The 21,267-nt window shown below is 44.3% G+C and overlaps 1 protein-coding gene across 7 annotated transcripts in view; it reads right to left on the reverse strand.

Moving 5' to 3' along the window:
- The window catches only part of LOC147111196 (inter-alpha-trypsin inhibitor heavy chain H3-like), a 137,013-nt gene that overhangs the window by 81,556 nt on the left and 34,190 nt on the right, over nucleotides 1–21,267 (reverse strand). For all 7 annotated transcript variants that reach the window (XM_086001856.1, XM_086001854.1, XM_086001853.1 and 4 more), the window contains exons 12-15: nucleotides 15,737–15,922; nucleotides 9,489–9,628; nucleotides 8,978–9,135; nucleotides 1,848–1,901 (exon numbers count right to left, since the gene is read on the reverse strand). In XM_086001856.1, coding sequence (XP_085857982.1) covers nucleotides 1,848–1,901; nucleotides 8,978–9,135; nucleotides 9,489–9,628; nucleotides 15,737–15,922 — 538 coding nt within the window. The remainder of the gene's footprint in view (nucleotides 1–1,847; nucleotides 1,902–8,977; nucleotides 9,136–9,488; nucleotides 9,629–15,736; nucleotides 15,923–21,267) is intronic.

Here is a 21,267-nt window from a genome sequence, read left to right on the forward strand (position 1 = left end):
ATTACATAGAATACACATCACAGGCCATTCGGCCCAACTAATCTGTGCTGTTGTTTATACTCCACATGATTCTCCTCCCATTCCATCTACCTCACATTCCATCTACCTCATCTCAGCCTTTCAGCATATCTTTCTACTGTATTCCCTTTTCTCTCATGTACTCGTCTAGTTTCTTTTTGAAAGCATTTAAGCTCTTTGCCACAACCACTTCCTTTGGCAGCGAGTTCCACATGGTAACCACTCTCTGAGTAAAGAAATTTCTCCTTATTTCCCTATTGCATTTATAAGTAACAATCTTGTATTTATGGCCCCTAGTTTTGGATTCACCCACAAGTGGAAACGTTCTTTCCGCTTCTACCCTGTTAAACCTATTCAGAATTTTAAAGACCTCTATTAGGTCACCTCCCAATCTAAGCTCTGTACCATCCTTGTAAATCTTTTTTGCACATTCTCCAGAGTATCTATGTCCTTTTGGTAGTATGGAGACCAGAACTGTGCACAGTACTCCAAGTACGGCATGACCAGGGTCCTATACAAATTTAACATAACTTCACTACTTTTCAACTCTATACCCCCAGAAATAAACCCCAGTGCTTTGTTAACATTTTTAATTGCTTTGCTGACCTGTGATGCTGCTTTTTGACTTGTTCACCTGTATCCCTAGATCTCTTTGCTCTTCCACCCCATTCAATTTCTCATTTTCCAAGCTGTAGGAGATGTTTCTATCTTACCAAGCAAAGTGCACACCTCACACTGCCCAATCTGCAAGTTTTCTAATTTTTTTAAAAATTCGCTTATGGGATGTGGGCGTCGCCGGCAAGGCCAGCATTTATTGCCCATCCCTAATTGCCCTTGTGAAGGTGGTGGTGAGCCGCCTTCTTGAACCGCTGCAGTCCGTGTGGTGAAGGTACTCCCACAGTGCTGTTAAGTAGGGAGTTCCAGGATTTTGACCCAGCGACTATGAAGGATCGGCAATATACTTCTAAGTCAGGATGGTGTGTGACTTGGAGGGGAACTTGGAGGTGGTGGTGTTCCCATGTGCCTGCTTGTATTATGTTGCATTCTTCATCAGGGTTAGCTATACCCCCCAGTTTATTGTCATCTGCAAATTTTAATATCGAGTTACTTGTTCCTAAGCCAAATCATTATGTAAATTATGAACATCAGTGGTCCCGGCGCTGATCCTTGTGGAACACCGCTTTCTACCTTCCTCCAATCTGAACAACTAACATTTACCCCTACTCTCCACTTCCTATTTGAAACAATTATATAATTCTTTAGAAAAGTAACTAAACTCACACAAACGTGTCTCCAATACTTTCTTACCCTCTTCCACCAACACTGTGATGCACTGCACTAGTCTCCAAGGACAACCTCTTTCCCAATACTTCCACCCGACCAACTTATTCTTCATGTTCCCTATTTTAAAATTACAAACTACCCACACATAAAACTCCTTCCGTCATCCTTCCATCATGTAACCAATAACAATTCCTCGGAACCATCACACAACTAGGACTTGTGTGAATGTGCAAAGTAATGCGCGTCATTCCATCTCCTGCTTGCATTCTGGTTTCTGCTTCCTCTGGCATTCTCATTCCCACTCCATAGGCATACATTCTTCCTCTGGCATTCTTGCTCTGGTAGCCATTCCTTCTGCTTCTCCTGCTCAGAGAGAGAGCTACCAGACCCAATCCTTTACACTTTGGTAAATGAGGTGGCAATCGCCTGAAAGCTTCCTTAACATATCTGTATCTGACAAAGAATCTGTTACACTTATATAGCAGCTTACCACATCTCTCAGAAACACCTCAAAATAAGGTTTAGATTTGTTTCAAACAACTTACTTTTTGCAACTGCCTTACGACCGTGAGCTCTTCGTTGTTGTGCCACAATATTTTCTGAAAAATAAATGAAAACATGCATCTATTTATATAATTTTAAAAAATTGACTAGTATGTATTTTTTTATTCATTCACGTGATGTGGGTGTCGCTAGCAAGGCCAGCACTTATTGCCCATCCCTAATTGCCCTCGAGAAGGTGGTGGTGAGCTGACTTTTTGAACCGCTACAGTCCATGTGGTGAAGGTACTCCCACAGTGCTGTTAGGGAGGGAGTTCCAGGATTTTGACCCAGTGATGATGAAGGATCGGCAATATATTTCCAAGTCAGGATGGTGTGAGACTTGGAGCTGGTGGTGTTCCCGTGCAACTGTTGCCCTTTTCCTTCTATATGGTAGCAGTCGTGGGTTTGGCAGGTGCTGTCGAAAAAGCCTTGGTGAATTGCTGCAGTGCATCTTGTAGATAATACACACAGCAGCCACGGTGGTGGATGGCGTGAATGTTTAAAGGTGGTGGATGAGGTGAGATATCCCCATCCTCAATGATGGTGGAGCCTAGCACATGAGTGCAAATGACAAGGCTGAAGCGTTTGCAACCATCTTCAGCCAGAAGTGCCGAGTGGATGATCCATATCGGCCTCCTCCTGAGGTCCCCACCATCACAGAAGACAGTCTTCAGCCAATTAGATTCACGCCACATGATATCAAGAAATGGCTGAGTGCACTGGGCACAGCAAATCTATCGGCCCCGACAACATCCCAGCTGTCATGCTGAAGACTCGTGCTCCAGAACTAGCCGCGCCTCTAGCCAAGCTGTTCCAGTACAGCTATAACACTGACATCTATCCGACAATGTGGAAAACTGCCCATGTATGTCCTTTCCACAAAAAGCAGGACAAATCCAATCCGGCCAATTACCGCCCCATCAGTCTATTCTCAAACATCAGCAAAGTGATGGAAGGTGTCATCGACAGTGCTATCAAGTGGCACTTACTCACTATAACCTGTTCACTGATGCCCTGTTTGAGTTCTGCCAGGACCACTCAGCTCCAGACCTCATTACAGCCTTAGTCTAAACATGGACAAAGGAGCTGAATTCCAGAGGTGAGGCGAGAGTGACTGCCCTTGACATCAAGGCAGCATTTGACCAAGTGTGGCATCAAGGAGCCCTTGTAAAACTGAAGTCAATGGGAATCAGAGGGAAAATGCTCCACTGGCTGGAGTCATACCTAGCACAAAGGAAGATGGTTGTGGTGGTTGAAGGTCAATCATCACAGCCGCAGGACATTGCTGCAGGAATTCCTCAGGGCAGTGTCCTAGGCCCAACCATCTTCAGCTGTTTCATCAATGACCTTCCCTCCAACATAAGGTCAGAAATGGGGATGTTCGCTGATGACTGCACAGTGTTCAGTGCCATTCACAGCTCCTCAGATAATGAAGCAGTCCATGCCCACATGCAACAAGACCTGGATGACATTCAAGCTTGGACTGATAAGTGGCAAGTAACATTCACGCCATACAAGTGCCAGGCAATCAACATCTCCAACAAGCGAGAGTCTAACCACCGCCCCTTGACATTACCATCGCCGAATTCCCCACCATCATAGAATCATAGAAATTTACAACACAGAAGGAGGCCATTTGACACATCTTGTCCGTGCCGGCCGACAAAAAAGCTATCCACCCTAAACCCACTTTCCAGCACTTTGTCCTTAGCCTTGTAGGTTATGGCACTTTAAAAGCATATCCAAGTACTTTTTAAATGTGATGAGGGTCTCTGCCTCTACCACCCTTCAGGCAGTGGGTTCCAGACCACCACCACCCTCTGGGTGATAAAAGTTCTCCTCAAATCCCCTCTAAACCTCCAACCAATTACTTTCAATCTATGTCCCCTAGTTATTGACCCTTCTGCTAAGGGAAAAAGGTCCTTCTATCCACTGTATCTAGGCCCCTCATAATTTTATACACCTCAATTAGGCTTCCATCAGCCTCCTCTGTTCCAAAGAAAACAACCCCAGCTTATCCAATCATTCTACATAGCTAAAATTCCCCAGCCCAGGCAATATCCTCGTAAATCTCCTCTGCACCCTCTCTACTGCAATCACATCCTTCCTGTAATGTGGTGACCAGAACTGCACGCAGTATTCTAGCTGTGGTCTAAATAGTGTTTTATACAGTTCAAGCATAACCTCCCTGCTTTTATATTCTATGCCTCGGCTAATAAAGGCAAGTATCCCATATGCCTTCTTCACCACCTCATCTACCTGTCCTGCTAGCTTCAGGGATCTGTGGACATGCACTCCAAGGTCCCTCTGATCTTCTGCACTTCTCAGTGTCCGACCATTTATAGTTATTCCCTTGCCTTGTTATCCCTCCCCAAATGCTTTACTCACACTTCTCCAGATTGAATTCCATTTGTCACTGTTCTGCCCACCTGACCAGTCCATTGCTATCTTACTGCAGTCTCCAGCTTTCTTCTTCATTATCAACCACACGGCCAATTTTTGTATCATCTGCAAACTTCTTAATCATGCTTCCTACATTAAAGTCCAAATCATTGATATATACCACAAAAAGCAAAGGACCCAGTACTGAGCCCTGTGGAACCCCACTGGAAACAGCCTTCCAGTCACAAAAACGCCCTTCGACCATTACCCTTTGTTTCCTGCCTCTGAGCCAATTTTGGATCCAACTTGCCACTTTGCCATCAACATCCTGGGGGATCACCTTGGACCAGAAACTTAACTGGACCAGTCACATGAATACTGTGTAAACAAGAGCTGGTCAGAGGCTAGGTATTCTGCAGCGAGTGTCTCACATCCTGACTTCCCAAAGCCTTTCCACCATCTACAAGGCACAAGTAAGGAGTGTGATGGTAGACTCTCCACTTGCCTGGATGAGTGCAGCTCCAACAAGACTCAAGAAGCTCAACACTATCCAGGACAAAGCAGCCTGCTTGACTGGCACCCCATCCACCACCTTAAACATTTACTCCCTCCACCACTGGTGTACTGTGGCTGCAGTGTGTACCATCTGCAAGATGCACTGCAACAACTCACCAAGGCTTCTTCGGCAGCACCTCCCAAACCCGCGACCTCTTCCACCTAAAAGGACAAGGGCAGCAGATGTATGGGAACACCATCACCTCCAAGTTCCCCTCCAAGTCACACACCATCCTGACTTAGAAGTATATCGCCGATCCGTCATCGTCGCTGGGTCAAAATCCTGGATCACCCTACCTAACAGCACTGTGGGAGTACCTTCACCACACGGACTGCAGTGGTTCAAGGTGGCGGCTCACCACCACCTTCTCATGGGCAATAAATGCTGGCCTTGCCAGCAACGCCCACATCCCATAAACAAATTTTTTAAAAGGGTGCCAATCAAGCGGGCTGTTTTGTCCTGGATGGCGTCAAGCCTCTTGAATGTTGTTGGAGCTGCACTCATCCAGGCAAGTGGAGAGTATTCATCACACTCCTGACTTGTGCCTTGTAGGTGGTGGAAAGGCTTTGGGGAGTCAGGAGGGGAGTCACACGCCACAGAATACCGAGACTCTGACCTGCTCTTGTAGCCATATTTATGTGGCTGGTCCAATTAAGTTTCTGGCCAATGGTGACCCCCAGGTTGTTGATGGTGGGGGATTAGACGACGGCAATGGCATCAAATGTCAAGAGGAGGTGGTTAGACTTTCTCTTGTTGGAGATGGTCATTGCCTGCCACTTGTGTGGCGCGAATGTTACTTGCCACTTATCCTGCCCAAGCCTGAATGTTATCCAGGTCTTGCTGCATGCAGGCATGAACTGCTTCATTATCTGAGAAATTGCAAATGGAACTGTGCAACCATCAGCGAACATCCCCACTTCTGATCTTATGATGGAGGGAAGGTCAGTGATGAAGAGGCTGAGATGATTGGCCTCCAACAACCATCTTCCTTTGTGCGAGGTATGACTCCAGCCAGTGAGAGTTTTCCCCCTAATTCCCACTGACTTCCATTTTACTAGGGCTCCTTAATGTCACACTCGATGAAATGCTGCCTTGGTGTCAAGGGCAGTCACTCTCACCTCCCCTCTGGAATTCAGCTTTTTTGCCATGTTTGGACCAAGGCTGTAATGAGGTCTGGAGCCAAGTGGTCCTGGTGGAACCAAAATTAGAATCAAAGTCAGGTTATTGGTAAGTGCCGCTTGATAGCACTGTCGATGACACCTTCCATCACTTTGCTGATGATTAAGAGTAGACTGGCCACATTGGATTTTTCCTGCTTTTTGTGGATAGAACATACCTAGGCAATTTTCCACTTCGTCAGGTAGATGCTAGTGTTGTGGCTGTACTGGAACAGCTTAGCTAGAGGCACGACTGCTGAGCTCTGCCATCATTGAGGATGGAGATGTTCCTGGAGCCTCCTCCTCCCGTTAGTTGTTTAAATGTCCACCACTATTCATGACTGGATGCGGCAAGACTGCAGAGCTTTGATCTGATCTGTTGGTTATGGGACCGCTCAGCTCTGCCTATAGCATGCTGCTGCCGCTGTTTAGCATGCATGTAGTCCTGCATTGTAGCTCCATTAGATTGGTACCAGGTATGCCTGGTGCTGTTCCTGGCTTGTTCTGTACTCCTCATTGAATCAGAGTTGGTCCCCTGGCTTGATGGTAATGGTAGAGTGAGGAATATGCCGGGCCATTTGGTTACAGATTGTGGTGGAATATAATTCTGCTCATGCTGATGGCCCACAGCGCCTCATGGATGCCCAGTTTTGAGCTGCTAGATCAGTTCTGAATCTATCCCATTTAGCATAGTGGTAGTGCCACACAACACGATGGAGGGTGTCCTCAGTGTGAAGCTGGTACTTCGTCTTCGAATGTGTGGTGGTCACTCCTACCAATACTGTCATGGACAGGTGCATCTGTGACGGGTAGATTGATGAGGACGAGGACAAGTAGGTTATTCCCTCATGTTGGTTCTCTCACCTCTTGCCGCAGCTATGTCCTTCAGGGCTCGGCCAGCTCGGACATTGAAGTACCCCCACCCGAAGTAAGTTCTCTGCCCTTGCTACCATCAGTGCTTCTTCCAAGTGATGTTCAACATGGAGGAGTATGAATTCATCAGCTGAGGGAGGGCAATAGGTGGTAATTAACAGGAGGCTTCCTTTCCCATGTTTGACCTGATGCCATGAAACTTCATGGATCAATGTTGAGGACTCCCAGGGCTACTCCATCCTGACTGTGTACCACTGTGCAGCCCCCTTTGGTGGTGATGGAGGAGTCTGGGCTGTTGGCTGAAACGTATGATTCTGTGAGTATGACTATGTCAGGTTGTTGCTTGGCTAGTCTGTGAGACAGCTCTCCCAATTTTGGCACAAATGTTAGTGAGGAGGACTTTGTAGGGTCAACTGGGCTGGGCGTGCCTTTGTCGTGTCTGGATTCGGTGCCTAGGTTGATGCCGGGTGGTCCATTCGGTTTTATTTTTATTATAGTTTATTACAGTTTTTTGTAGTGCTTTTGATACAACTGAGAGGCTTCCTAGGCCATTTCAGAGGGCAGTTAAGACCCTCATTGCTCGGCCAGACCGGGTTAGGGCGACAGATTTCCTTCCCTAAAGGATATTAGTGAACCAGATGGGTTTTTATGACAATTGGGTCATTATTACTTAGCTTTTTATTCCAGATTTGTTTAATTAATTGAATTTAAATTGCCCAGCTTGAATGGTGGGATAATGTCTCCAGATCATTAGTCCAGGCCTCTAGTTACTATTCCAGTAACGTAACCACTAGGCTACCGTAACCCTGTATGTGTCCATAGAATGTTGCTGGGGCCAAGTATAGTAATTTTTAAAAATAAATATGTAAAAGTATTTATCGTAATCTACATTTAATTATTAACATGTATATATTTTGGTGGATTAGAAAAACAAGTGAAAAAATTGTTTGAGCAATTTGATTGGTCAGTTTTTTGATACCTCTTGGTACAAGGGCATCAGATCTGAAAGTGTGGCTCAGAGGCATCATACCTTAAAAGTGCCACACCTTCAAAGTGTTACATCTTCATGAGACAGAAAAAATCATGATTGGTGACCTAACAGGCAAGTGGCTATTTGAACCAAACAAACATCTGATTGATTAAATGTAAAACCAAAATGGTTCACTTGGCAAGTGACAAATGTCAAAAATGAGCAAACAGCAGAAATCTAAGGAACTATTTTCCACCACACTACTATTCATGACCAGCAAGTACCACAAAATGGACTGATCAAATTGCTCAAAAAATTTTGTTAGTCGCATTTTTCTTTGACCTCACTGCACTATATGCAGCGAACAATTCAATTTATAACAGAATAGATATAGTAATATCGCATAATTCTTTAGAAAACTGACAAAACTCACACAAACGTATCTCCAAATACCAGACCTAATCCTTCACACCTCGGTAAGTGAGGTGGCAATGGCTTGGAAGCATGGCTTCCTTCACAAATTTGCCTCCAGACTGAGTTTCACACCTGATCACAGCTAAAAATAACAACTTTATCTCTTCCAAACTGTATCTATTTGCATTCCAAATGAACCATTGAACCATCAAAGCAATTTTATATTAACGTATTTCTCAATGCCTTTTCCACCAACTGATCATTTATCCATTTATAACTCTCCTGATATAGAAACCATGAGGTTAAATTTCCACTGGGGGCCTCCGCTCTTCCGCCAAAGTTATAGCAGATGAATGGGAGAAACCCCGCAGAAATCCACCCCCTTATAAGATGAAGACATAAATGTCCCTATTTATCACAGTCCCTCCCCCCCTTCCTCCCTCTCCCTCCTCCCCAGCTGCCATTGATGGTAATATGAAATATCTCGATTTGTTCATAATGTAGTATGAACATCAGTAACATTAGTTGTAAAATTTAACTTTTGATGTTTTTTTGAAGATGAACTTTGTTTCAGAACAGTTACTTTTATTTTTGGGACTGCAGAGATCTTTAAAAAATTGGCATGAATATTATGGGCCTTAAATCATTTTAATTGATTAATGAAATCTGCATATTATAAAAATTGTAGCTTTACAAAAATCAAACCTACACACAATGTGCTTACTGATGTACAAGGTGAATGTGAATTGCAAAATAAAGGGTCTTTTATTAAAACATTACCATCTTCCAATGGTTTGTCAGCCACAAAGGTGTCATTCGTTTTTCCCTCTGGTTTTGTGACAACCATTGATGTTAATGGTGTTACAAAGCTGTACTTGAGTGAAAGTTCCAGGATTCTGTCCGTTAGGTTTTGCTTTTCATTTGTGTCTGCAGAAACCCTGAATGCAATAATTGGGAGCAATTAATTTTGTAACATATTGTCATCTGATGCAGTAAATACTTGTGCTGCCATATAAACAAATGTTCCTGCCGTCATTTTTAAACTGTTTATACGATTTTTGTCTACAAGTAAGCAAAACAGATAATAAGACTACAATGATTAAGAGCCATTTTGCAGCAGTGACAGCTAAAGTTAGTAAAGATAAAGGGGGAACGAAGGATCAACAGCCAAAACAGTAACCTATCTTTCAGGTGCTGATGGACCGGCTCTGTACGCCCAGCAATCACCTGCTTGAACAGCAACTACATTTTATATTTCAATTTCTCAGACAGCAAACTCTTGCTACTTTACCGCTTCTCTAAGAGCTGATGTATGGTCAAATAAGCCCACAGTCGCTCAGTAAAGGCACCAAAAATGTATTGCTGTTGTTGAGTAACATTTTCGACTTCTGATATCTTCACTTCAGCTTTTAGAGTCAGTTTTTCATTGGCCTGTTGGAGAATTAAGGAGTTAGGCTGAAACTTGTAGTTAAAGATCGGGAAAATAAATTACACTTTGTTCTTTGTTCCACGACATAAGCTCACAATTTGCAGTTAATTATGTTTTTAAAAGATATTGTTCATTTGTAACATTTCATTATTACATGTTAGGCATAAAGCACGTGAATTATTTTAATCGCTATGAACAACAAAAACTGATAGGATTTATGAAATACTAGCTGGGGGGGCCTGGCGTTGCCAGGGCAGTTTAGAGGGCTGCGCGGTTGACGGCCGGCCGCTGCCGCTCCCCCGCTCTGTGTCTCGGGCCGAGCGGTTGTCAGGCCCGGCCCGAGTGACCCCATGGGCCCGAGTGACCCCAACTCACCTCCCGCTCCGGCGGGCCACCGCAGCTGGTAAAAGCAGGGGAAAAAATGGTGGCAACGTTTCGGGAGGCTGCAGGATTAGGTCCCGCCCGTGATGCACCGATTGGTCAACCATCAGGTCACTGAACTGTAGGATTAGTCAACCATCACGTCACTCAACACTAATGAGCGGTAGGATTGGTCAACCGCTAATGAGCGGATTTTTGAACGTTTTTTGTATACTGTCTGAACAATTTTTGTCTGACCAAAAAGTAAATACGCCTATGACACTCCCCTGATCATCAGCTTTCTTGATATAACATGTGTAGGTACGCTCTATAACTTTTGAGTGTATAGCGGACAGACAGACGGACAGACAGACGGACACCACTATCCTTTTATATATATATATAGATAGATAGATAGATATAATGTGAACAGATAGAGATTTATTACAATTTTGTGTTGATATGAAGTTTATAACTGTCCTGGCCAACATTTATCCCTCAACCAACACTACCGAAACAGATTAACTGGTCGTTGATCGCATTGTTGGTTTTGAGACATTGCTGTGTGCAAATTGGCTGCTGTGGTTGCCTACATATCAACAGTAACTACACTTCAAAAGTATTTGAAGTAATCTGAGATATCTTAAGGACGTGAAAGGTGTTATATGCAAGTGATTCCTTTAAGGTTATGTTCTAGTCAGGCGTAGTCTGTGCGATCTTCAACTGAACAATGCTGTGTCCAAATTATTCACTGGGAGAGAAACTGGTGCTGAAGGGGAGAATTTAAATTAATATGGTGGGAGGGGGAAGGGGAAAAAACATGACAAGTAAGTGGAAAGCACAACAAAAAAGACAAAGTGCAGGTAAGATAAAAGGAAACAGATCAGAAGTAAGTCAAAGTATACTGAGTAACGATGTCAAACAGACTGGAAGGGGGTGAGTTACAGATATGTTAATATGTAAAATATTATGAATAAAATTGGTAATCTAGAAGCACAAGGGTGGAGGAGGAAATATGACATAATAATTCAGGCCAGGGAAAGAGAGGAAACTGAACATTTCTGGTTACAAAATATTTAGGGGGGAGAGTAAGAAAAAAAAGAGGAAGGGTGGCAATACCAAATATTCCATTTCAGGGATGACTAAGGGGATAGTGTAAAACCTGTATCTATTTAGAGCAACTTAAAGTGGAAAAAAGCATCGAGCCAGATGGCATGCATCCGAGAATGTTGAGTTAATTCAGAGAGGAAATAGTAGAAGGTCTAACCACAATCTTTTAAACATCCTGGGAATGCCAATGTAACACCTCTGTTTGAAAACCAGGTAACTACAGGCCCATCAGCCTAACATCAATAACGGATAAGTTACTAGAGGTCATTATATGGAATAAAATTAATAATACATAAAAGACAAGGTCCATTAAGCACAGCCAACATGAATTTAAAAAAGGCCAGTTGTGTCTAGTACTGGAGTGTATTGATAAAGGAAATGTCAAGTATGTTGTGTATATGGATTTTCAAAAGGCATTTGTAAGCTTGTTGATAAAATTAAGCACATTATTAAAGGGAGTGTGGCAGCATGGATAGGAAACTGGTTAAAGGACAGAAAATAGAGAGTCGTGGTTAATAGATGCTTTACCGACTGGAGGTATATAAAAAGTGCTGCTCTCCAGAAGTCAGTGTTGAGACGATTTCTCTTTTCATTTTATATAAATGATCTAGACTTGGGTTTCGGAGACACAATGGCCTAGAAATTGCGGTCGGAGGCATACCTCCGGAGTACGCCTCTGACCTGCGGAACAATACTGAAGGTACCTCCTGGCGCCCAGGCTATGAAGTGTTGCGGTCTCAGGCCTCCAGGCGGATGGCAGCGTAAAGGCCCACAGATGCTTTGGGATCACATGGGCCCGGTTCTTCAATGACAAAGGACGATTCTATTGCAATCATTTATGAAGGGAATCTCCTAATGATATGCATTGGAATCCCCAAATAAGTATACAATGTACAGAATTCTAAAAAATATAAAATGTACTGAATTGCAATTTTATTCATAAGTTCCTTCACTGCACCAGCCTCAATAAAAATTCAATTTTTTGATAAATAATTTTAAACATCTTAATCTGGGCCAATATTTGCATAAACTCATTTAAAGTTTATGTGCATAATTTTGGAGTTTTAAATGTTTTATTTAAGCCTTATATAGACCCTTACGCTGATGAAAGCAGGCCCTGCACCTGCTTTTACTAGCCAAAAGAGCTGCGTGGGCAATAGCTGGGCAGTAGTTGGGCAAATAGCAAATGATGTACTTAAGGAATAATATAGGAGCTATTAGGCTGCTGGGTGTATACTATAGGCCAGGGGTTCTCAACCTTTTTGCTTCTGAGGCCCCCCCTCCCGTGTTGTAAAAATTCCATGGACCCCTGTAACACAAGTATTTCTTCTGCATAAAAAGTAGTTATACAATTAACATATATATTTATTATTATTTTTATTTTACTTACTTAATGTGCAACTTGTTGCTGGTACTGAAATTAAGACTGTCAACGAGGCTGGTAGAGTTCTGCTTAAGTTAGTAAACTGTTGCCGAGGTTGATAGAGTTATATTGAAGTTAGCAGACTGTCACTGAAGTTGCTAAACTGTCACTGAGGTTGGTAAACTGTTACTAAAGTTAATAGACTGTCGCTAAGGTTGGTAAAATGTCATTGAGGTTGGTGAAGTGCCGCTGGGGCTGATAGAGTGCTGATGAGGCCGATGGTGTTGACGTACCTGCTCTCGCTTCTCCTCGTTTGTTAATAACAAGCCGAGCGGAGTGCGTCCACTGAGACTGGACGCCATCTCCTTGACAACATGAGAACAGATTGGCAGCTAACATAAAAGGGAATCCAAAAGTCTTCTATAGGCATATAAATAGTAAACGGTTGGTAAGAGGGGTGGGGCTGATTAGGGACCAAAATGGAGACCTACGCATGGAAGCAGAGGGCATGGTTGAGGTGCTAAAAGTACTTTTGCATCTGTCTGTATCAAGGAAGAAGATGTTGCCAAATTCAGTGAAAGAGGAGGTAGTTGAGATGCTGGATGGGATAAAAATTGATAAAAAGAGGAGGTACTAGAAAGGCTGGCTGTACTTAAAGTAGATAAGTCACCAGCACCGGATGGGGTGCATCCTAGGATGCTGAGGGAAGTAAAGGTGGAAATTGTGGCGGTACTGGCCATATTCTTCCAATTCTCCTTGGATACGGGGGTGGTGCCAGAGGACTGGAGAATTTCAAATGTTACTCCCTTGCTCAAAAAAAGGTGCAAGGCTAAACCCAGCAACTACAGGCCAGTCAGTTTAACCTCAATAGTGGGGAAGCTTTTAGAAACAATAATCCGGGACAAAATTAGCTGTCACTTGGACAAGTGTGGATTAATTAAGGAAAGCCAGCACGGATTTGTTAAAAGCAAATCATGTTTAACTAACTTGATTGAGTTTTTTGATGGGACAACAGAGATGGTTGATGAGGGCAGTGCGGTTGATGTGGTGTACATGGACTCCCAAAAGACGTTTGATAAAGTGTCACATAATAGGCTTGCCAGCAAAGTTGAAGCCCATGGAATAAAAGAGCCAATTTCATATCCATGCTGCCACTGGCCAAGTGACAGGAAACAGGGAGTAGTGGTGAACGGTTGTTTATCAGACTGGAGGAAAGTACACAGTGGGGTTTCCCAGGGGTCAGTCCTAGGACCACTGCTTTTCTTGATATATATTAATGACATAGACTTGGGTGTACAGGGCATAATTTCAAAGTTTGCAAATGACACGAAACTTGGAAATGTAGTAAACAGTGAGGCGGATAGTAACAGATTTCAGGAGGACATAGACAGACTGGTGAAATGGGCAGATACATTGCAGATGAAATTTAATGCAGAGAAATGTGTAGTGATTCACTTTGGAAGGAAGAATGAGGAGAGGCAATGTAAACTAAATGGTACAATTTTAAAGGGGGTGCAGGAACAGAGAAACCGGGGGGTGAACATATATAAGTCTTTGAAGGTGGCAGGACAAGTTGAGAAGGCTGTTAAAAAGACATATGGGATCCTGGGCTTTATAAATAGAGGCATAGAGCTTGATTTTCCAAGCCCCGAGGAGGCGGGAAAATTGCAGAATCGGGGGGTAGGAACCCATCCCGCCCCCAAGCCAATGTCCCAAGAGGCGGGTACCCGACCTGTGCTGGGAGCCGCCTCCCCGAGGCGGGAAGGGGATTAGTGCCAATTTTTGCCTAATCCCTATTTTTAGCCCTGAAGTGTGGGCTGTCCGACGGCTCCGAACCACGCCAAGTTAGCGAAGCGGACCAGGGGTTAGAGGGGTGGAGATGTCCGTTGTGCAGGTGAGTAATGGGTGCATGTGTGCAGAGGTAAGTGTGTGAGGTAAGTGTAAAGTGTTTTAATAAATTTTACTTACCTTTACTTTCTCCTGCAGGCTTCCTTCCTTCAGTTCTTGGGAGTCCCTCAGCTCACCGGCACAGAAAGCAGAATGGCCGCTGAACTGTCAAAAGCTGCAGCCTCTGCTTTCTGGTCTGGAGAGCTCTCTAACTGAGTCTGAGTAGAAGGACTCAAGTTAGAAGACAGATTGTCAGTGTTTGACAGTTTCACAGAGCTGTAAAATGCTGATTTTTCATCTGTCAAAAGCTCTTGACAGATGAAATGTCAATCGCTGATGTCACCAGTAACCAGGTGTCCCTTAATTGGCCTGCTGAGCCCGCTGGGCAGGCTTAACAAGGTCAATCAAGGGAAAATAGCATGGGTTGGCCACAAATCAATGGTGGCGGGACTACAACCCAAAAAGTGGGATTCCCACCTCCAAAAGCTCCCCATTGACAAAATCGAGCCCATAGAGTACAAAAGCAAGGAAGTTATGCTAAACCTTTAGAAAACAATGTTTAGGCCCCAGCTGGAGTATTGTGTCCAATTCTAGGCACTGCGCTTTAGGAAGGATGTCAAGGCCTTAGAAAGGACGCAGAGGAGCTTTACTGGAATGTTACCAGGGATGAAAGACTTCAGTTATGTGGAGAGACTAGAGTTGTTCTCAGAGTAGAGAAGGTTAAGATGATATTTGATAGAGAGTATCAAAATGTTGAAGGGTTTTGATAGAGTAAGTAAGGAGAAATAGTTGCCAGTGGCAGAAGGGTCGGTAACCAGAGGACACAGATTTAAGGGAATTGGCAAAAGAACCAGAGGCAACATGAGGATAACATATTTATTCGCAGTTATGATGATCTGGATTGCACTGCCTGAAAGGGTGGAGAAAGCAGATTCAATAATAACTTTCAAAAGGGAATTGGATAAATAGTTGAAAAGGAAAACTTTGCTCGGCTATGAGGAAAGAGTAGGGGAGTGCGACTAATTGGATAGCTCTTTGAAAGAGCTGTCACAGGCACGATGGGCCGAACGACCTACTGTGCTGTATCATTCTATGATTCTAGGAGATTTTCGTTAGGATGGTTGTTAGGACAACCTTACAGCTCCCGGAAAAAGTGGTGGAAGCAGAATCCATCAGAATATCATTTAAAAGGGAAGTAGATACTTATTTGAAAGGGAACATTTTTGAAAAGGTCCGAGAAAATTGGAGGGAAATGGGATTAAGTGGATAGCTCATTCAAAGAGCCGGCACAGGCACAATGGGCGAAATAATTTCCTACTGCACTATAATACTGTATTCTATGATTGATCCAAAATGTTAATGAATTGGAAAATCGATAGAGAGTACTTACAGTTTGAGCAAAGACCTCCGCTATGAGTGACTCCAGGTTATCGTCTGTAATCTTGCCAGCCACTACAATTTCAGACCCATCGTAATACTGTTTAAAATTAGCCTGAGTTAATTCTAAAATGGCATTCTCTGGATATTGCAATTCAATATCCAAAAGCAAGGGATTCGCCACTTCATCATAAAAACCCTGTGAAAAAGAAATATTTAAATAGTTTCACAATCTTTCTTAATCATTATAATATTGATGAATCTTTAGCCTGGAAATTCCCATTCAAGCACAAACTGAGGTCAGACTGCACTTGCAAGACCATTTACTCCTGATATTGAGGATTTGCAAGTTTTTTCTACTCAGTTTCTGCTCTCAACCACACAGTAGGCTTGATAATGGCATGTTCGTGGCTGATGGTCATTTAAAGGACTACAGCAGCCAAATATCTGTGTTCTTGTCTGCAACACAAGGGAAGGTGCTGTGAGCTGCAGAATTCCTGGTCAGTGGAGGCTTCTCAATTTACTGATGCAGCACTGAAATTCATGCTGCCGGGAGTGAGAGTAAGGAGGGCTGTTCTATGTGGCACTGGTGTGCACCCTCCACAGAAAAGACTTTTGCAACAAGCTTGGAAAGAAATAGTTGACAGGATGAATACTGCTATGAAACCCTGAGGCCCTGGCTCCAAGTTTGAAAGAAGGTGGCAGACCTGGAGAAAGCTGCCAAGGTAAGACTACGCAGTGACTTCTTATGCCAAGTAACTGCCCCAAGTAAGCACGCCACAAATTCTTTCCTCATAATCGGTTACTCTACTAGTGCTGTCCCAATCAAAGCATTCTTATCTTACAGCTCTTTGGGTGTTTACCATGTATGGCCATTCTGCAGAAGGGTACAAGTACAAGCTGCAACTTATAAGTGAAACTGCGGTCATACTGAAATGTTATAAACGGCCTTACGCAGCAAATCCTTCTAATATAGCCTAGCTGTATAGAGCGTGTGTGACAAGTGTGCTTTACACATGAAAAGTAACATAGAGAAAGTCTGTTTCAAAGTTCTGAATTTACCTGAAATTAGACTGATGTAAAATATGAAGCCTGTTCAGGTGGATGTAAAACCTCCTATGGTATTATTATTTATTCATATAAGAGCACCCGAGCGACAGTAGATGTTCTCGAAATTGTGCAGAATCAGCCAGCCATAGCAGTACTAAATCATGGCTGAATCAGCACAAGGAAGTTCAGGGTCACCTGAATCCCAAGAGGCTTCCACAAAAGCCCAGCAGCCAGTCAGTACGTTTACTCTGATGAAGGGTCCCAGACCTGAAACGTTAACTCTTGTTTCTCTCTCCACGGATGCTGCCTGGCCTGCTGAGTATTTCCAGCATTTTCTGTTGTTATTTTAGTACCTTTACCCTGCCCGCTGGGGAATCATTTTGAAGAAGTCTGTCGCTAAGGTTGGTAAACTGGAGCTGGTAGAGAGCCGGTGAGACTGATGCTGTTGACGTCTCAGCTCTGGCTTCTCCTCTTGTCCGTTACTCGCGAGCCGAGCGTCCGCCCGCTGAGAGTGGCCGTCGTCTCCTTGACAACACGACGGCTCGGTGACAAAGAACCTCCGGGGCCTAGCGTCGGTTAGCGGTTGCTGATGTCCTGTACGAGGCCGGGGACGAAAGCGATACCCGCTTCGGGTACTTACTGGAGAGGTCAGTGGGCTGCTCAAAACAGGTCCTATAGGCCAGGGGTCCTCTACCGTGAAAACTTTTCACGGACCCTTCAGGGGCCAGGGACCCACGGTTGAGAACTCTTGCTGCAGGCTGCCAAATAGTGAGAAGGGGATAGAGAAGCAAATTTTCAGGCAACTCGCTGAAGATGAAAGTAGAAAAATTAGAAAAGCGCTCAAAGTAAAAAAAAAAAGGTCACCTGTAAAGTCTGTGGGTTATATGGTGAATTAATACACAGACTACAAGAGTAACTTTAACAGGACTTTACTATTCGAAGGTCAGGGCGAATCTGCCCAATAAATCCTTACACAGCACTTATATACCGGTGTGGTCACTCCCGGTATTACAGTATACAGCAGCCAAGATAAAGTAGTGCAACACCTAAAATAGTTCTCTTAAAGGTGGACGGTTACATACAATAGTTCTCTTAAAGGTAGAACGGTTACATACACTACAATCCTCCCTTTTTAGCTTACAACATACTTAATCCCCATTAAACATAACATATATCCAACTTCATGTAAAACAGTTCACAGATGTAGTCTCTGCGGAAACAGTTCACAGATTCAGTCTCTGCGGGAAAACAGTTCACAGATTCAGTCTCGGTGTAGTCGGTTCACGTTGCTGGAGTGACTCATCCAATAGTCCTTCACTGGACTTAACAGCTTGAACTTCCGTCACTTCTGAACCAGCATTGTTGACTTCTAAAAGCTTGAGTACCTTGGGAAGTTTTTCTACTTCCAAACTGATTTGGCTCTGTACGGAGAGACCACGTGCGTGACCTGGTAGAGGTGATAATGGTTCAGATGGTCATCATCTTCTGCTTCGTCTTTTCCTTTTCTGCTTCTTGGAGACTCTCTGGGCTCCACTGTCAGCTGCCAGCTGCATGCACCGTTCCTCCTTCTCGTCCTCCTTTTTCCATAGTAGCGCCACCATCTCCCGATGTTCCTTAGACTTTAGGTGATTCTTCATGGTTTCTGCACTTTGGGAGTTTTCATCACAAGCTGGGCAGAGCAGGTCATTGTAATATTCGGTGTCGTCCAACAGGTTATGGTAATATTCGGTGTCGTCCTGAGCTAGGCCAGCGAGAGGGTCTTCTATTTCCTCCATACCCAGCTGGACGTTAGCCAGCTTTTGTTCCAAATCCAGACATCTTTCCTGAAGAGACTTCTTCATGCGTTCAGTTTCATCCAGCTTTTTCTGGGCTTCCTGCAAGTCTTTTACTAATGACCTCATTCGTGATTTCAATACTTCAACTTCATTGGGAGATTGATTGATTGTATTATTCAATCCCTCTACTGGAGCAGCTGTTTCAGCATTCTGTTGTTCAACATTGACGTGAATCAGCGTACTTTTGGCATCCAAGGTTTGCTCTGCTGCCATCTTCTCAGTCTGTGTTGCAACCTCAGCTATTCCAATAACTTTTGGGAGCTCCAAACCCCTCTCCTTTGAAGATTTAGACTCATGTCCAAATTGTTCCCATTTCAGAGTCTTGTCCCTCAGCATATAAAGGAGTTGGCTGACCGTTGACTCTTCTGACCTTATCCGTTTCCCAGTAGCTGCAGGGCTGTTTATAACCTTGCCCTGGGGCTCCTTTGCTGTTTCTACTTCGCCATCATCCGCAGCCTCCACCATTCGAATTTCCACAAATGAATCGTCCGGTGATGCTGCACCCAACTTCAGTAGGAGCTCGGAATTCATGGCGACCAACTCAGCCTTTTCTGCCTGCAATCTGCTAACAAGCGCCTTCAGTTGCTGAACATCTTGCTCCACCAGATTAGAGCACGCACCTTCAGAAACCGAATCAGCTTTGATTCGTTTGGCCTCCTTGCGCAGACGGTTTGTGTGCTCCTGCTCCCTTTTCTCCCTCAGCTGTTTCTGTTGTCTTTCCAGATTCTCCCACTCTGTGTCAAAGAACGTTTTCATTGCTTTTATCTCTTGCTCGAGACGGCAACTCAATTGTTCTAATTGCTGTTGTAATTTGAAATGGAGTTGAGTTCGAGCCCGGTGTTCCTCAGACTTGTGCATGTCTGTAAACTGGACAGACTCAGAATTCTCTGCCAAACTATGTTGTTGTTGTTCAGTGGAATTCTGTTCTGAAACTTTGTTCTCCTTTGAAGCATTAGTATTTATGCACTCCTTTGTTTTTCCAACCTTAGTCAGCAAGTCCATTTTAGACTTGTCTTTCGCACCTGGGCTGGTCTTGTCGTCATCCGTTTCAGAGTCTGAGCTGATTGTCTTCACCGAGTTCTCACTCGTTATTGCTTTTAGGTAGTGCCATTCCATGTTTATTTCCCTGATCCACTCCCGTCCCAGAAGTGGTGGACCTCCCTCAGGTAGTACATATAAGTCCATTCCTTGGTGTTCTTTGCCCCTGTCTCTCACCTTGACTTGTATCTTTCCCATGGGGTATACTTTATGCCCCGTGTATGTCTGCAATACGATCTTGGTATCTCTCAAGGGTATATGTGAGAATAGCCGGTTGTAATCCCTTCGATTTATGACTGATAGGGCTGATCCTGTGTCCAATTCCATTTTCACTTGGACTCCGGCTACTTTTAGTTTGTAGGTCAGCTTCCTTACTCACATTGTAAATTCTCAGACTACCCAGTTCCTGGCCGTTCGGGTCTGAATCCGAATTCTGTTCATCTGAACTCTTCTCAGCCACCTTGTGTACCTTGCTGTACTTTTCCTGCGGTGACTTTTTTCTGTTGTTGGTCTTCTTTCCTGACCGGCATACTTTAGCTATGTGACCAAGCTTGCCACATTTTCTACATTCCTGGTTTTTAAACCAGCATTGGTTCTGGTCGTGTGTTGTCTTCCCACAACGATAACATTTTGTTGTACCCGAAGTCATTTGATCCACGCTGAGTACCACTGCCTTCAGCTGCATTTCCGCAGTGCCTCTCGCGGCTGCTTCGTGTGATGCTGCAATAAGGACAGCCTTGTCAAGTGTAAGATCGTTCTCTTCGAGCAGTCGCTTTTGTGTTCCTTCCTTCGACAACCCGCACACGAACTTGTCTCTCAATGCCTCTGTCAGATTTTCCCCAAACTGGCAGTATTTCGCTAGTCTACGCAGTTCGACCAAGTATTCCGCGTTGCTTTCCTCTTTCCGTTGCGTTCTCGCATAAAATTTGAATCGTTCCGCCAACATCAGCGGTGTGGGGTTCAAATGATCCTTCAGGACAGCAACAATATCAGCGAAAGCCTGATCCGCCGGTTTAGCTGGTGATAGAAGATGCTTCAATAGCCCGTATGTCTTCGCCCCCATTGCGTTTAATAAGGTGAGAGCTTTATCATCATCTGCTATTTTATTGGCCTCACAATATATCTCGATGCGTTCTACGTACGTGGCCCAATCTTCCACCTCGGAATCGAAGTTGTTGATGTTACCATGCTTAGGCATCTTCACTATCTTTTTGAGAAACCACAACGAATTTGTTCGTTACTTTTTTTTTCCAAAAATGGCGGTTTCCCGCGCTTGTCTTCTTCCCCGCCCACTTTCAAAATGGCGGTTTCCCGCTTCTGTCTTCTCCCCCGCCTACTGGTGGCTTCCCGCGTTTCTTCCCCTGGCGGGAGGGGTAAGCTTTCCTTCGGGCTACGACCGCTGGCTTTCGGAGTTCGCAGCCTGCGCGCCGGCTTCAGTGCGTTCCTTGTTCCCTTTTCTCGGCCGGCAACCGGCGCTGGGGACAACCCGTTGGCGGCGAACAGTTCCAGCCGCTGGGCGGAATCTCGCTCGGTCTCCCTTGCTCGGTCCCGTTCCCCCTTCACTCGGGCTCTGTCTCTCCCTCAGCGGCTTCCAATCGCGCCTCCCAGCCCTCTCGCAGTC

Source organism: Somniosus microcephalus, chromosome 11 (assembly GCF_052327205.1).
Source record: "Somniosus microcephalus isolate GS21.2 chromosome 11, FLI_Smic_1.0, whole genome shotgun sequence".
Classification (NCBI taxonomy): Eukaryota; Metazoa; Chordata; class Chondrichthyes; order Squaliformes; family Somniosidae; genus Somniosus; species Somniosus microcephalus.